Source organism: Prionailurus viverrinus, chromosome D2 (assembly GCF_022837055.1).
Source record: "Prionailurus viverrinus isolate Anna chromosome D2, UM_Priviv_1.0, whole genome shotgun sequence".
NCBI classification, from domain to species: Eukaryota; Metazoa; Chordata; class Mammalia; order Carnivora; family Felidae; genus Prionailurus; species Prionailurus viverrinus.
Genome location: NC_062571.1, coordinates 60240145 through 60254399, shown reverse-complemented (window position 1 = coordinate 60254399; position 14255 = coordinate 60240145). Strand labels below are relative to the sequence as shown.

The 14255-nt window shown below is 58.2% G+C and overlaps 1 protein-coding gene and 2 long non-coding RNA genes across 6 annotated transcripts in view; 1 reads left to right on the top strand and 2 right to left on the bottom strand.

The window, feature by feature from the left end:
• Positions 1–293: 293 nt before the first annotated feature.
• TLX1 (T cell leukemia homeobox 1) lies at positions 294–7143 on the bottom strand. 2 transcript variants are annotated; one of them, XM_047825581.1, is made up of 3 exons: positions 5822–7143; positions 3611–3848; positions 294–1413 (listed from the first exon to the last, which is right to left on the bottom strand). In XM_047825581.1, exons 1-3 carry the CDS (start codon positions 6402–6404, stop codon positions 1191–1193), a joined length of 1044 nt encoding a protein of 347 aa, XP_047681537.1. In that variant the 5' UTR covers positions 6405–7143; the 3' UTR covers positions 294–1190. The 2 variants fall into 2 exon arrangements, with proteins under 2 accessions (XP_047681537.1, XP_047681538.1); XM_047825582.1 differs by having other exon boundaries at positions 3611–3812; positions 5822–7137.
• Positions 7041–14255, top strand: part of LOC125147986 (uncharacterized) — a 20160-nt gene continuing 12945 nt past the window's right edge. For 2 of the 3 annotated variants that reach the window (XR_007145373.1, XR_007145372.1), the window contains exons 1-2: positions 7072–7192; positions 10384–10533. This is a non-coding gene — a long non-coding RNA (uncharacterized LOC125147986). Of the gene's footprint in view, positions 7193–10383; positions 10534–14255 lie in introns of all 3 variants that reach the window. The other variant, XR_007145374.1, reaches the window with a different exon arrangement.
• LOC125147987 (uncharacterized) overlaps positions 9882–14255 on the bottom strand; it is a 27013-nt gene continuing 22639 nt past the window's right edge. Inside the window, exon 4 of the long non-coding RNA XR_007145375.1 lies at positions 9882–10163. This is a non-coding gene — a long non-coding RNA (uncharacterized LOC125147987). The remainder of the gene's footprint in view (positions 10164–14255) is intronic.

Genomic DNA, 14255 nt, shown 5'->3' with positions numbered 1-14255 from the left:
CAACACAATGACACGCTTAAACACTGTTACATTCACGATCGGTTACAGCCTGAAGGCCCATGCCATCACAAACACACAATGCACGCACGCGCAACCCTCACACCCAAAGACAGTGTATCTTCTCAAGCATCCGCGTCCCAGGAGAGCCTGTCACTCCTTCCTTTCCTCAGGTCTGTTTCTCTCTGTCCCCCTCCTTCCCTCTCTCCAGGACCTGCAGGTCCTGGCCCCCGGGTGTCCCTTATGCCCAGACAGCAGCAGCTGCCCCAGCGGCACCATTTCACACCAAACCCAAGTAGCTGCAAGGTGCTGGGCTCAGCAAGGAGCAGGTAGCCCTGACTCCGGATCCGGAGGGTTTTATTATTTTTTCACATAAATTACACAAGCACTTTATAAAATGGTTACACAGAAAACACCTTATAAGTGCATAACTTAAGCTCCCCGTATGAACAGGATCTGGAGAAGCAGGCTGAGTCTGTGTGAAAACCTGCCTGTGCGTACCTGGGTGCGGCTAGGATGTGTGATGGGGGCCTGGAGGGCCGTGACGCTGTCGTGTGTGGGGTAGTGTGTCACAGTGTGTCACAGTGTGAGAAGTGCCATGCTGTTCACAATGCAGCTGGGTCACCCCTAGCTTATGCCTGACAGTGAGAGCCAAGGGTGTGAAGGCGATGGCCCTATGTGTGCATGACACTCTGTCGTAGGTCCTCTGTGTTTGGCTCTGGGTGACACCACCAGAGACTGTGAAATCGCCTCTGTGTGGGCCTGCGGGCGTCCACGTGTGATGGGGAGTGGAATACAGAGGAGTTCTTCCCAGAGCAAGTTCAAATGACAGCCCCTGCTGTCCTCTGAGGACCCCAGAAACTTCTTCCCCAACGTCCTCTGCCTCTCTCAGTCCCACGTTAAAAATCAGAATAAAATAAAATAGACGTAAACCGAGAGGACTCTGAACAGTTCCAGGGGGGCGCGGGACCACTTAGGCGTCTGGAACGAGGTCGCGTGTCCCTGTCTCCCGCGCTTTTTTCCCCCCCACCAAAGAGAAAACAGCGTCGGCAGGAGCTCGGCCGAGCGCAGGGGGCACCGCGTTCCCCTCCCGCGCACAGTCTGAAGCAGGAGGGAGTGGGAGAGAGTCCCGGCTCTCAGCCTCCGCGACCCCTCGGCTGGACCCGGGCTCTCTCCGGGCAGAGCGGGCAGGCTCACTCGCAGGCGGACGCCACGGACGTGACGCTGGTGATCTTGGTGGAGTCGTCAGACCACGGCTGCAGATTCTGCAGGGCGAAGAGCGAAGAGTTGTGCACGCATAGCGGGTCGGCGGGCAAGGGCTGCGCCAGACTCTTCTGGAAGGCCTCTTGCTGCAGCTGCAGGAGAATGCGGTTCGCCTGCTGCCTCTCAGCCTCACGCTCCTCCGCGGTCTGCCGCCTGCACCGGGGACAAGCCGTTACCGACGTTACCGACGCTTCCAGCGCGCTCCCGGGAAACAGCCTGGACGAGCACTGCTTCCTTCACAGCCCCCAACTCCAGCTTGGGCCCCTTTAACACACACCCCAATCTTGAGGGTCCTGACTCCGAGACAGACTGGAAACCCCACAAGTAAATGGAGCGCAGGAACCCCGGGGGAGCTGTGGGGAAATCCGCCAGGCCCAAGCATCTGGAGCTTCCCGTGTCCCACTAGCCTCGGAGGGCGCAGCCAGGGGTAGGGTGGCATCTCGCCTCTCCCCAGCTCTGCGGTGCCAAGCCTGAGGCGCCTCACCCTCGCCACCAGTCCAGGGCAGAGGCGGGAGCCGGTGGATTGCCTTCGAGCTGCTTTGCCAGACCTCTCTTCTCTGCGAAACTCTCCCAGCCTTCCTACCTCCTGGGCCGAGCCCTGTGCCCTGCCGGGACTCCCGCCGGACCAGCGCCTTTCTCCGAGGCGGTCCAGGGAGGCGATGACTCACTTATTCCATTTAATGCCTCCCCTCCACCCCGTCAACTGAGATCAAACGTCTGTCTCTAAGGTGGACAGACCTAATGGGAGTCCCGGGGGCCTCCAGAAGCAATTTGTAGGCGATCGATGAAGCCGCGCGAAGCCGGCGAGGGCCTCTCCCAGCGGTGGACGCCGGCCTCCTGCCCGCCGCCCCTTCTTGCCTTTAGCTCCGCGCATCTTTCTGTGTCTCGCCTTCCCCTTCTTTCCTGCATTTCAAACTGCCTGAGCCTTTCTCTTCCTTTTCGGCTTTGTGTCCTTCTCTCTTGTTGTCTCTCACCCCACCCTCTTCGTTCTCTCAGAATAAGAGAATTTGTTTGAAACGAAAATGAAGCTTTAGTCATCCATTGCTTTCTTTTATTACCCTAAGACTTCTTCAAGCTGCCCGGTTTTTCCTTTTCTCCCTGGGGTGGGGTGTTTATCTTTGCCCCTTCCCTTCTCTTCGCCTGACACTCTCGGTGATCCCAGAGCCCCTTGTCTTCCAGGGACCGGCCTCGCTCCCTCCTCTCACCCAGGCTGCAGCCCTGGTGGGGCCTCGGGAACACTAGTGCCCACACCCCTACTCTGCCAGCCCTAGCTACCTCTTTAACTAGATCCCAGAGGTCTGAAGCCATATACTCCATTTCTTCCCCAACGACAGGAATGGGGTGGAGGCAGAGTCGTGGGGGCAGTGGCTTCCTGTGGAAGCCACGCCGGTGGAATCCCGGGCAGATCCCTCGCCTTCGTTCAGAAAAAGAGGAAACTCCAATTCCTTCCTCCAGCGCTAGGCCCACTGGGCCACGGCACCGCGGACGTCGCCCAGACTCTCCTGCGCTCTCCCCCCTGAGGCCTGAGCTAGTGAGAAACTTCTGGAACCAAACTTGTGGAACCAAGTATGCGGGCCAGATGTGCGGGAGGGGTGCGAGTGGGTACAGCTGGTGAAAGCGCCGGGGCTTGCGGTGAGTAAGGCTGCCTAGGAGTGTGGGATGTTGAGAGAGAGACAGAGAGAGAGAGATGTATGCGTGGGGGGGGGGATTTTAGTGTACTGGGTGTGTGACAGGAGAAGGGTAAATGTGTGTGTGGCGCGCGCCCGCACACACACAAACACACACACCCATCTGCTCCTAATTGATCCCCCTTTCAGTGGGACTCTCCAAAACCCCGCTGCAGCCGGTACGGATTGATTTTCCTCTTCCAGGGTGGGAGACCGGCTGCGTGAGGGCCTGGCTGAGTGTCCGGGGAGGAGGGAGTCAGAGGGGCCCAGGCTCCCGGTTTGGGGCCCGGCAGCTCCGCCAGGAGCCCTCTCTGGGGCGGCAGAAACGAGGCGCAGGCCATGTCTGTAAGCGCTACTTTGTGCAAACAAAAAGTCCCTCAGCGTTCACTGATTCCCAAAGCCCGGACTGCAAGGACTGACTGTGCTCTAACCCCGCAGGTTCCCCAAGCAGCGGCGGTGACCAGCCGCGTCTACACCAGCATTGAGCGTAACGGTCAGAAAGCCAAGAAGCCTCCGGTAAAACAGAGCGGGGGCTCTCCAGCCCCACCTCGGGCATCGGCCTCGGCTGCTCCCGGTTCCTGGCGAGCCTAGCAGGGAACCGATCGGAAGCCGGAGAGCGTAGGAGGTGAGCGCCCCAGGAGAGACCCCGGGGGCTGAGAACTGCCCGCCCCGCGCGCGCTCACCTCCACTTCGTCCGCCGGTTCTGGAACCAGGTTTTGACCTGCGCGTCGGTCATTTTGAGCGCCTTGGCCAGGGCGGCGCGCTCGGCCGAGGCCAGGTACTTCTGCCGGTGGAAGCGCTTCTCCAGCTCGCAGATCTGCAGGCGCGTGAAGGACGTGCGCGGCTTCTTCTTCTTGGGGGGCGTCCGGTTCTGATAGGGGTGACCTATACGGCGTGTTACAGTGAAGGGTGAGAGGGCCACTGGAGCGGGAGACAGACAGACGGCAGAGGCAAGCGGCAGAGCGTCAGGAGGCGTCCCAGGCCCGACTCCCCGCGATCAGCGAGCGCAGAGGCCAGACCCCAGGAACGGGGCCGCGATCCTCCCGTCAGCCCTCAGCTCCAAGCCCGCGGCGGGAAACGGCCCCCTCCCGCCCGCCAGGCGGACGCCGCCGCCGCCGCCGCCACGGAGGCCTCCCTAGCCCCGGGCTCCCTCGTACCCAAGCCAGTCTCCTTGAGGGGCTTGTCTGAGGCGAGCTAAAGGTCGAAGCCCCCCACTGCTCCAGGAAGCTGCCCAGCAGCTTGAAGCCGCACCTGATCAAGGCGGGGGTGGGGGTGGGGGTGGGGGAACCCTGGGTCCTGGCCTGAGCCGCCACCAACACAGCAACATACACAGACACATCACATACCAAGGGACAAATTGCCTATCTATACACCCGGCCTGACAGACAGGCACACAAGCAGACACATACAGGACACAGGGCAACACAAGGTGACAGTCATTCACTCCCTCAGAACCTTCTTGGGGCCTGAAGCCAGATTAGGGCGGCCGGTGGCTCCCCTAGGTAGGGCCTGTGTGGAACAGCTTTCACCAGAGACCTAAGACCAGTGGGTTCCAGGCTGAGGGTTCCATCAGGGCCCTTCAAGACTGGACTGGACTGGGTGGGCAGGGGGAATGGAATGGCCAGCAGGCTCTGCCTCCCCAGGCCTGAGAGGACTTAGGTTGGGGTCCTGGGGTCCCTTGAGTACAGGGTCCTTCCTGGAGGCCCAGGGCAGAATGGCTGTATTGCCTCTGCTGACCCCCTAACTCCTTTCCACCGTTGGGCCCTGGAGCCCGAGCCCCATGGGAGTCCCACCTCGCCATCGCCATCGGCAGCGGCCAGTACCTCCCACCGCCTCTAAGGCCCAGCCGGGAACCCAGGCTCAACTCGTGGCTACTTCTCAGCGGGCTTGGGAGCTGGGCTCGGCGGGAGGATCGAGGATCCTCGCCTCGGATCCCAGGAATGCTAAGGGGTAGCTGGAAGTGAGGCCGAAGCAAGGAGCCCGCGCGTGAGCGAGAGCTGAGTGCCGAGAGCGGAAGCGAGAGCGGAGGGAGCCGGAGCGAGCGGAGGAAGGCGCGGAGCAGGCAGCGGAGAGGGCGGCAGTCGGCCGCCGCGGAGTGCGTAATCGTCCCAGGAGTTGTCCTTGGGCCGCCGCGGATCGATCGCCGGTCAGGCCGGTGCATTATTCACACTGGAGGGAACACGGCTGGGCCCAGAGGGGAGGACGCCAGGCCGGGACCGAACGAAAATGAACCGGGAGGCTCAGCCTCACGCTGCCACCGACCTGGACGAAGCCCGCAGTCCCGGAAAGAGGGCCCACCAGCTCTGCTGCTTTACTCGGGCTTCGGGCCTCTGCCGGCCCGGCAAGCGCAACCGACACTGGAGCTCGGAGCGCGAAGTGAAGTGGGGTGTGTGGTGTGTTTGAGAGCGTGTGTGTTTGTGTGTGTGTAGGGGGGGACGAGAGGTGGGGAACCTGTTCTTTCCTAGCGTCTGATTCTGTGGCTCTTCGCCTCAGCCAGAGAACATTGGCCCGGACAGAAAAAAACAGTTTGTTCACATCGGGCCCCTTTCTCCAAGATTCCCGAGCCCCAAATGCCGGGGTGAAAGGTAGTCCCGAAGCTACATCCCCCTTCCCTCGGCGACACTGAACCCAGCGACTCCGAGAGGGGATCAGGGAGCGCTTTTCAGAGTAGGGGTCCTGCGGGAGGGACGGAGAGGGGCCCAGGACGGGAGAACTCTTCGAGCATGACGATTCCGCGAGCGTGGAAAGGTGGCAGGCGGCTGAACTCGGGGGAAGCACCGAGAGGAGCTGGGTAACCTGGTGCGTAGAGGGGGCTGCGGGGAGCCACCGGGCAGGGGAAAGGTAGCGCAGAGCCCGGGCCGCGGCCAGGCGGGGCGCGCGCCGGCCGGACTCACCTGTGAACCTGTCCTTTGTGTATCTGCGGTTACTCTCCATCCAGGGGAAGGTGAGCCCGGTGAGGTTGTTGACACCCGGCACAGCAGGCACGGAGGGAACGGTGGGCAAGCCGGTAGCCAGAGGCTGGGGGTGGGCCACCGCTCCAGCTAGCGGCCTATGAGCCGGCACCCGGATCACCCCTGCAGCGCTCAGCGCCCCCCCGCCGCCGCCGCCGCCGCCGCCCCCGCCGCCGCCGCCTCCCGGACCGGGGCCGCCCGCCAAGGCCATGTTCACGTTGTAGGAGCCAGCCAGCGGGCCCATGCTGCAGGCGCCGCCGCCGCCGCTAGTAGGGCCACCAGGGCCGCTCGGGCCGCCGGCACCATAGGCCCCCGCGCCCCCGGCCCCCGCCCCGGCCGCGGGGCCCCCGCCGCCGTAAGCGTAGGCTCCTCCAACCAAACAGCCAAGGCCGTATTCTCCGTCCTGGAGGCGCGAGGCGGGCCCCATGCAGCCGCCTTGGTCCGGGCTGTTGAGGATCTGGTCGATGCCGAAGCTGATGGGCTCCGCATGGCCGGGGTGGAGATGGTGCGGACCCAGGTGCTCCATGCTGGCCCCCGGCCCCGGCCCCGCGGGGGGGGCCTGGGCGGCGGCGATCGCTGTGTTTGGCTCCGGGGGCAGCGCGCAGGGGCGCGGAGGCGGCAGCCGCTCCCGGCTGCGCGGAGACTTGGAGGCGAAGTGCGCAGAGCGCTAAAGTAGGGGGGGAGGGGAAGGAGAGAGGGGGCGCCGTATTCTTCCCCTCTCAGGCTGCTCCTTCCCCTCTCCGTCTGCTAGCTCGATGTTGACTCTGGGACATCAATCACCGGGCGAAAAAGCCCGGTGCAAGCGAGCCTAGCCGTTTCGGCCGGGTCTCTCCATTGGCTGTGCGTGGAGAGGAGCGGGGTGAATGACAGCGCGGGGGAGGGGCGGAGAGGGGGAGAGGGAGGCCGGGAGCCGAGACTGATGCAGGAGCCAGAGACAGAGGGACGGAGACCGAGGCACCGAGAAGTAGTTCAGGAAGAGAGAGAAGAGATTCAGAGACTTAAAAGGAGAAAAGGAACAGGAGGCGGCCATTCCCAGAGACCGATAAACAGACGGACCCAAGGAGGTGGAGGATAGAGCCCTCTTCCCGGTCTGGCAGGAGTCTCCCCTCACTTTGAATGGGGCCAAAGAGGTCCAGCCCACTAGGCCTCTGGGGAAGGGTGTCCCTGCGCTACTGGAGAATCTCCCCAAGGGCTCAGCTGGGAAACACCTGTCCTTCAACAAGAGGATTTACTGCAAACTTCAAGTCTGGCTTGTTAGAAAGTAGAAGACTGTCTACTTCCCAGGTATGGAGCCCAGGCCCCTGGGGCAGGAAGGTGAGTTCAGGCTTGCCCTTTTTAAAAACACAGGCCTATGAACAACCGGCTGTAGGTTGCTGAAAAAATCAACAACCACCCCAACCCAGCCTATTTAGAGAAACTGAGGAAAGGAAGACTTCCTGAGAGGAAGGCAAAAGTCAAGAGAGGTGGCTTGGGGCTTGTTTCCAGGGGGCCCATGCCTCCAGATACCCCTTTCCTTTGAAATAAACATGCCCCAAAGAAGCAGTACCCACAGTATGCGAATGAATTCAATCAGATTGTTTTCACCTAGCAACTAGCACAGGGCTGGCTATTCCAAGCAAGAAACCTTTGGACTGTGGTGAGGAGAAGGAGTTACTTTCTTACTTTTGGAATCCTGGGAGGGAGGCCTGGGGACTTAAGGCAGTGGCGGGGGTGGGGGGGTGGGGGGGCTAGGGTTGGTGGGACCAAGATCAGGGAAGTGCATCTGGACAAATTTAGGCCTTTTAAAGTTTTGACTGTGGCTGACTGGCTTACAGCCCAGGAGAGAAGGAGGAAACTCCCTTTTTCTGCTTCCTCTCTTTCCCCTCTCCAGTAGGGAAAGGTTTGCTCCCTGCCAGGAGCCAAGCTCTGGGACCGGAGCACGTTGGATCACTTTGGATCTATTTCTGGTCTATTTCAGATTCAACAGGTCTTCAGGGAGGGACTGTCTCTATCAGGCAAGATGAAGGTGCACATTCTATTGATCAAGTCTCATTACAGTCTATTTGCTTTGGTCACGTCTGTTATTTCCACTTGAAGAGACCTCCTTGGAAGCAGGGAACTCATCTCAGTTTCCCTCCTGTGGAGTGTAGCCCCAAACCACAGGATATACTCATGTTGGGTGAAAAATGAATGAATGAACCTCCTTATTCAACAAATATTTATTGAATACCTACCATGTGTCAGGCATTGTTCTTGGCACTGGGAAAACAGCAGTAAACAAAACCAAGGTCCTGCCCTCATGGAGTTTACGTTCCATAGAGGGGGTTAGACAATAAACAAAGAAGCAAATACAAGAAGTCAGATCGTGGTAAGTATTATGGGGAATGCTATGAACTTCACCAACTCTTCAAGATGAGTATTATCTCTTTTATAGATATAGTAAGAAATTATACTATTTTATAGATGTAAGAAAGTCAAATTTCAGAGGCTAAGTGACTTGGTCAAGATGGAGAAGCTGGATTTGAGTTGCTTTTATGGATTAGCCTGGAAACCTGGAGAAAATCTTGTCTGGGCTCCAGGCAGGTGGACAAAGGCCCGCTCAAGGCAAGGCCATGTGTGAAATAGGTGGTGGTTTGTAAACACTGAGCAGAAACAGGCGAGAGCTCTATTCCCTTGCCAGTTCACTCCTCTTCACCCGCCCAATCCAGGTTCTACAACCTTACCCAGCAGTTGTTTGAACTTAAATTTGTCTCCTTCCTGCCTCTTATCTTAGAGGAACTAAATAAAGCAGAGATAAACCCAAGTGTTTTACGGAGAAGCTACTATGTGCCAGGCACCTCACCACACCGATGTCATTTAAGACTCGCAACTCTGTGAAGTTAATAGAAACACCTCCAAGTTTTAAGTTAAGTACGAAAATTAAATGAGTGTTCACTGCAGTATTATTTATAATGGCCAAAAAGTGGGAGCAACTCACATGTTCATCATCTGATGAATGGACAAACAAAATGTGGTGTATCCATACAACAGAATATCATTCATGCTACAACACGGAAGAACCTAGAAAACATGATGCTAAGTGAAAGAAGTCAGGCACAAAAGGCCACTTATCAAATGACTGCATCCATACGAACCATCCAGGATAGGCAAATCCATAAAGGCAGAAAGTAGATAATGGTTGCCAGAGGTTGGAGGAGGAAAGGTTGGAAGTGGCTGCAAGTGGATACGAAGTTTCCACTTGAAGTGATGAAAATATCCTGGAATTAGTGGCAATGGTTGCACAACTATGTGACTATATTAAAAACCACTCAATTGTATGATTTAAAGGGGTTATCATAGTAGATGAGTTATATTCATTTTTAAAAAGAAAAAACAAAAACCGAGACTTGGTCAGATGAACAAACTTGCCCAAAGTCCCACAGACAGAAGAAGGTTGATCTGGTTGCCCAAATCTGAATTGTTTTCCCTGTATGAGGCTGAGAAGTATGGAGAGGGGTGCTTCTGCTTCCTTTGAGGCTGGACTGCAGTGCCTTGATCCTTTTCGTGATTAACTACAGTTCTGTCTGCTGCAATTAAAACCCTCTTATCTTTAGGACAACTTACCTTTGCCACCCTCTCTGGCCCACGCAGGAACCTCCTGAGTGTTCCTGACACTCTCCCCGTTCCTCCCTCCTTCCTCCTCTGGCTGAATCTTTCCAACAACCTATGTCTTTCTGACCTTTCCTATTCCACCATTTAGGCATCTATCTTACTCACCTCTTGGACTCCTCAGATTGGCACCGGTTGGCCAGAGTCCCTGGCGGGAGACCTCACCAGCCGACGGTTGGCAGAGGTCACAGCTGCCTAGTGGCCTCTTCAGACTGTCAGGAGGCTCTTCTCATCAAAATCCTGCAACCCAGGGACATCTTGACTTTCCCTGGCCCTTACAGGTGTTTGCCTCACTGATCTTTTCCATACCCCCCTTCAGCCCCCCCCCCCAACCTATCAGAATCAACTTTTATCCCAACCCAGTTCTGCATGCTGGCCTTCCCCAAGATGGGGTTCTCTGTGTCCAACTTGTTTTCCAATAGGGTGGTTGTTTCCACCTTTGTTTTCCAATAGGGTAGTTGCTGAGGGCCAGGGTACCCTTTCAGTCCCTTCTTTTCCTAGGAAGTTGAGACAAGAGGGTCAGGAGTTGCTGGGTTCTGGCCCCCACCCCTCCCAGAAGCAGTGTCACCTGAGGTCAGAAAGTTTTCCGGAAGGGGGTGGGGAGGAGACATGAGGGACTTACCTTCGGTGCAGCTTTTGTGTTTCCCCAGTGTCGGCCCTGTTAGGAAAGAGGAGGAGAGAAACCAATTTGACTATAAATTGTATACACACACACACACACACACACACACACATACACACACAAGGAAAGAGGAGGGGAGGGAGAGAGAGTAGGAGCACACAGCGCAGTGATGTCCCGGCACCTTCAGTCACAGTTATTATCTCACGTCATCCTCCAATAACCCTGTGATGTGGCTTTTGTTATCTCCATTTCACAGATGAGAAGGCCGAGGCACTGAAAGCTGGGAAGGGACACAGACTGGACTCAAATGCTGTTTGTCTGACTCCATTCATTACGAGCTGATTTCTCAACACCAAACTCGGTAGCTGTGGCCCTCGCTTTGCAGGAGTATCTTGTATGTGTCTAGGTGAGTTCCGGCCCTAAGCCACCTGGTAACCACCCCCCAAGCGCCTTCCGCTCCCCTCTCCCCTGCCTCCCCTCTCCCCTGCCTCCCCACTCCCCTGCTTGCAGAATGAAGAAGTGCCTCCAATTAAAAGAGAAGCAGCTGGGGCTGGGGCTGGGGCTGGGGGAGGAGGAAAGGGAGGGCTCAGCCCTAGAGGGCGGCCCCTTTGGATCCCACACGGCTCCCTCCCCCCTCTGGGAGGGACCCCTGGGCCAGGGGTTGTACTTTAGCTTAGGGGTGTGTGTGTGATAACTTAATTACTTTGTGTTTGTGGGACTGTGTGTCCATGAGGGGAAAGCCAGATGTGAAAGTGTGCGTGACAGTGGGGGCATGATAGCCTGGGCATGTCTCTGAGGAATACTTTTTAAAATCTACCCAACAAATACGTATTGAGCGTCTATTATGTACCAGTGTTAGGCTGCTGGGATTCAAATGCAAGCAAAATGCATGTCTGTGAGGGGACTAGGGGACAGGAGGGGAGTCTAGGTCATTTTTACAACTGTATTTGCCTGTGATGCCAGTGAGTGTGTTTTTTGTAACAGATAAGAGTGTGTCCCTAACTGTTCCCGTATAACGGGGCACATATGATGGGGTGAGAGCATCCGTCAGCTACTGTGTGAAAGTGAGGGTGTGATAATGGTGTGTGTGTGTGTATGCATGCTCGTGAGTGTGTGTATCTGTGGGAGAGATGTCTTATTTTCTAGTGTAGTTGTCTGGGAAATGGCCATATTCGGGCCTGTGGGTGTGGAACAGGGGAGACAGGATATGCCCACTCGATAGTTCGCAGGGAAAGGGTAGAACAAAATGAGAAATATGTAAGGGGATGTGTAACATGGAGTAGTGGCAGTGGGGCCATTGGGATCTGGATTTCCAATACGGAAGTTTCTGCCTTGCTCACCTGCCTCACGGAAGTGGGGGGGGGAATGGAGGGGCAGGTGCAGCTGGTGACTTGAGGACTTAGAGACCCAGTAAAGCGCACTCCACCTCCAAGGTGTGTGGGAGGTTGTTATCTCTAGGTTAGGGAAGGAGGGAGTGAGCAGGTCAGGCTGGTTCCAGCTACACGACTCAGTGATTTCTCAGGGTTGGGGGGGGGGCGGTCTGGGGCCAGCCCCAGGTGTTCCTACCCAAGTCCTTACAGGAATAGGGACTGAGGATCTCTCCAACATGGAGGGACAAGCGTCCATTTATTCATCAGTGGAGGGACCACAGACAGATTGAAGACAGAGAAAGATAGACCTGTCCTGCTAGAAAACATACCTCAGCTGTCACCTGGGTTAGGAGCCAGCTCCTTACCCCAAAGCCTGCTTGAACAACGGGGTCTTAAGTCTAGGCCCTGCACTGTAGGGGTCCCCTTCTTGGCCTCTATACAAAGGCAGCTGTTGGCCCATCACCTCTGGGCATGGAGCTAGGACCTCAGGCCTCTCTCTGACCAACTTTCCCCCAAAGGAAGCCCAGAGACCCTCAGGTCCCACCATCCAGACCCATGCCCGTGGCAGAGCAGATCTTTGATGCTAAGTCTTCTCTCAGAATGCCAGGATAGGGAAAGGGTTGGGCAGGGTGTGGGCTGAGGTTCGGGGCAGAATAGCGCTCTGTGACCCTGCCATCCATTGACAGCTCCTGAAGGGCTCCCTGGGCACCAAGTTTAGCTTCCCACCACTGGACCCAGTAGAGCACCCCAGCCTGGGACCCAGGACCACAGGTACACCCCAGCATGCCGATCCTCGGCCTCCGTCCTTGGCCCTGCCCAGCCGACAAGTGGGTCCATGCTGTTCCGAGGAATTTTGGGAGGCAGAGGGTCCTAGCCAGTCCCTGGGTGTGCTGAGTGTGGTGTGGGGGAGGAAGAGGGAGCGGGGGAGTGCCAGCTTGCTGAATGGGAGGCCTGGGGGGGGCACCACCACCTCCTAGAAACCTACTCCCTGCACCCCAGGGCAGGGAGCAGAGGGGGACAGGGTGGGGTCTGGCAGGCTCTTCAGGATCGGTGGGCCAGACCTCTGGGTGTTCTGTCGCTCCAGCCCCTCAGTCAAGCTGAAAATGGCGGGGGGGGGGGGGGCTTTCCGGCTGGGCCACGAACCTGTAAGCGGTCAGATCTACCCAGATTTCTGGCCTCAGTTCAGGTCCTCAGCCCTCTTGGGGCATACATTTGGGCCGCAGAGGAAGGGCGGGTGGAGACCTCCCAGCTCCGGAAACCCGGCCCCCTAGAGGGGTTCAGTCCTGGGCTGCGGCGGGGAGGGTCTTGCGGTCACCCATAGGAGCTTGGGCCACCTCGGCTTGGACAGGTCTGGACATTTCCGCGGGCGCTCAGGGCACGTCGGAAGCTGCAGGTGCTCCCTGAGCCGCAGCCACACTGCGCTGCGAACGGAAAACCTGGCCAGTGACGACGCCGCTCCCGCTGAGAAGCCCTGGCCATGGCGCCTCTGCGCACCTCCGTCCGCACCTCTACCTCCGCGCTGCGGCTGCGCCCAGTGGGCGCCGCAGTGTCCTCCGCGTAAATGAGTTGAGCTGGAGTTGGGGTTTGAAAGGAACTGGCCAAGCTCCTCCTCCATCAGAAAACCCCGCTGCGGGAGGCAGGGGAACGGATTCCGCCTGGGAGACCCAGCTGCTGTCGAGGAAATGTGTTCCACGCTCTGTCCCGACTGCATATGGCCCCCGCATATACACGAATGGTCCCTGGCAGACACAACCAACACCCGAGGCCTTCCAGATTCAGCGTTGGAGCAGATCCAGCACCCTCTCTCTCAGGCTCACGCTCACAGGTCCACACTCACCCTTGCACACACACACACACACACACACACACACACACACTCCTGTGTGCAATTCTGGCAGCTGCTCGCAAGGCCTCCTTCACACGGCTCCACACTCAAGTACACATGGTTGTTACAAACACCGCCTTCCACCCAGACTCGGGGCTCAGATAAAAACCACCTCCCTCCCTTCGGGCGCGCACTCTGCCGGCCACCTTGGGCCCACAAGCAGCCACACAGCTTCCCAACTTTTCTGGGGAGGCCAAAGGCAGGGAGGGAGGGGGCGGGAGAGCCGCAGGTGCCAGGAGTTGGGGTGGGGGTGGCTAAGGGGGAGGGACTGTATCCATATGTATGGGTTCCGCGCACAAAGAGCAGCTGCCCTAAGCTGAGCCCCCGCGGGCCCAGAGTTGCTCCGAGGCGGCAGCGGCCCCGCTAATTGAATTAGACCGGCCAGGCCCTGCCACCCGCGCGCCACCCGCGTCCGCTCTGCCACACGTCCCTGGCCGCCGCAGGCGCTGGTTGGGTGCCGAGGGACGGGTTGAGGGAAGGAGGCACCGCCGCCTGAGCCCCTGCCCGAGGCGTCCTCTCCCCCCGGAAATAATCCCATTGTTCTTCGGGCTGCGTGTGGCACTGGGCGGCAGGGATCCCCAACTGGACTGCGACGACGCTGTGATTAATGGGACAGCGGGGAGGGAGCGGACGCGGAGGGGGGGCGAAGCCCTCCGCCCAGCCCACCCGTCTCCCTGGTTCTCAGCTGCCTTCTCACTCCCTGGTTTGAGGGCCCCTTCCCCACTGGAGTCTGGGGTCTGGGGAAGTGAGCGCAGAACCGGGAGGCAGGCCAACGGGGCCACCGGAAATTAGACCAGTTGGATGTCTTAGTGAGGGAGGCAAGGCGGTGTGGGCAGGCTCGGCTGCATGGGTGTGTAAGGGCATTGAGAGCTG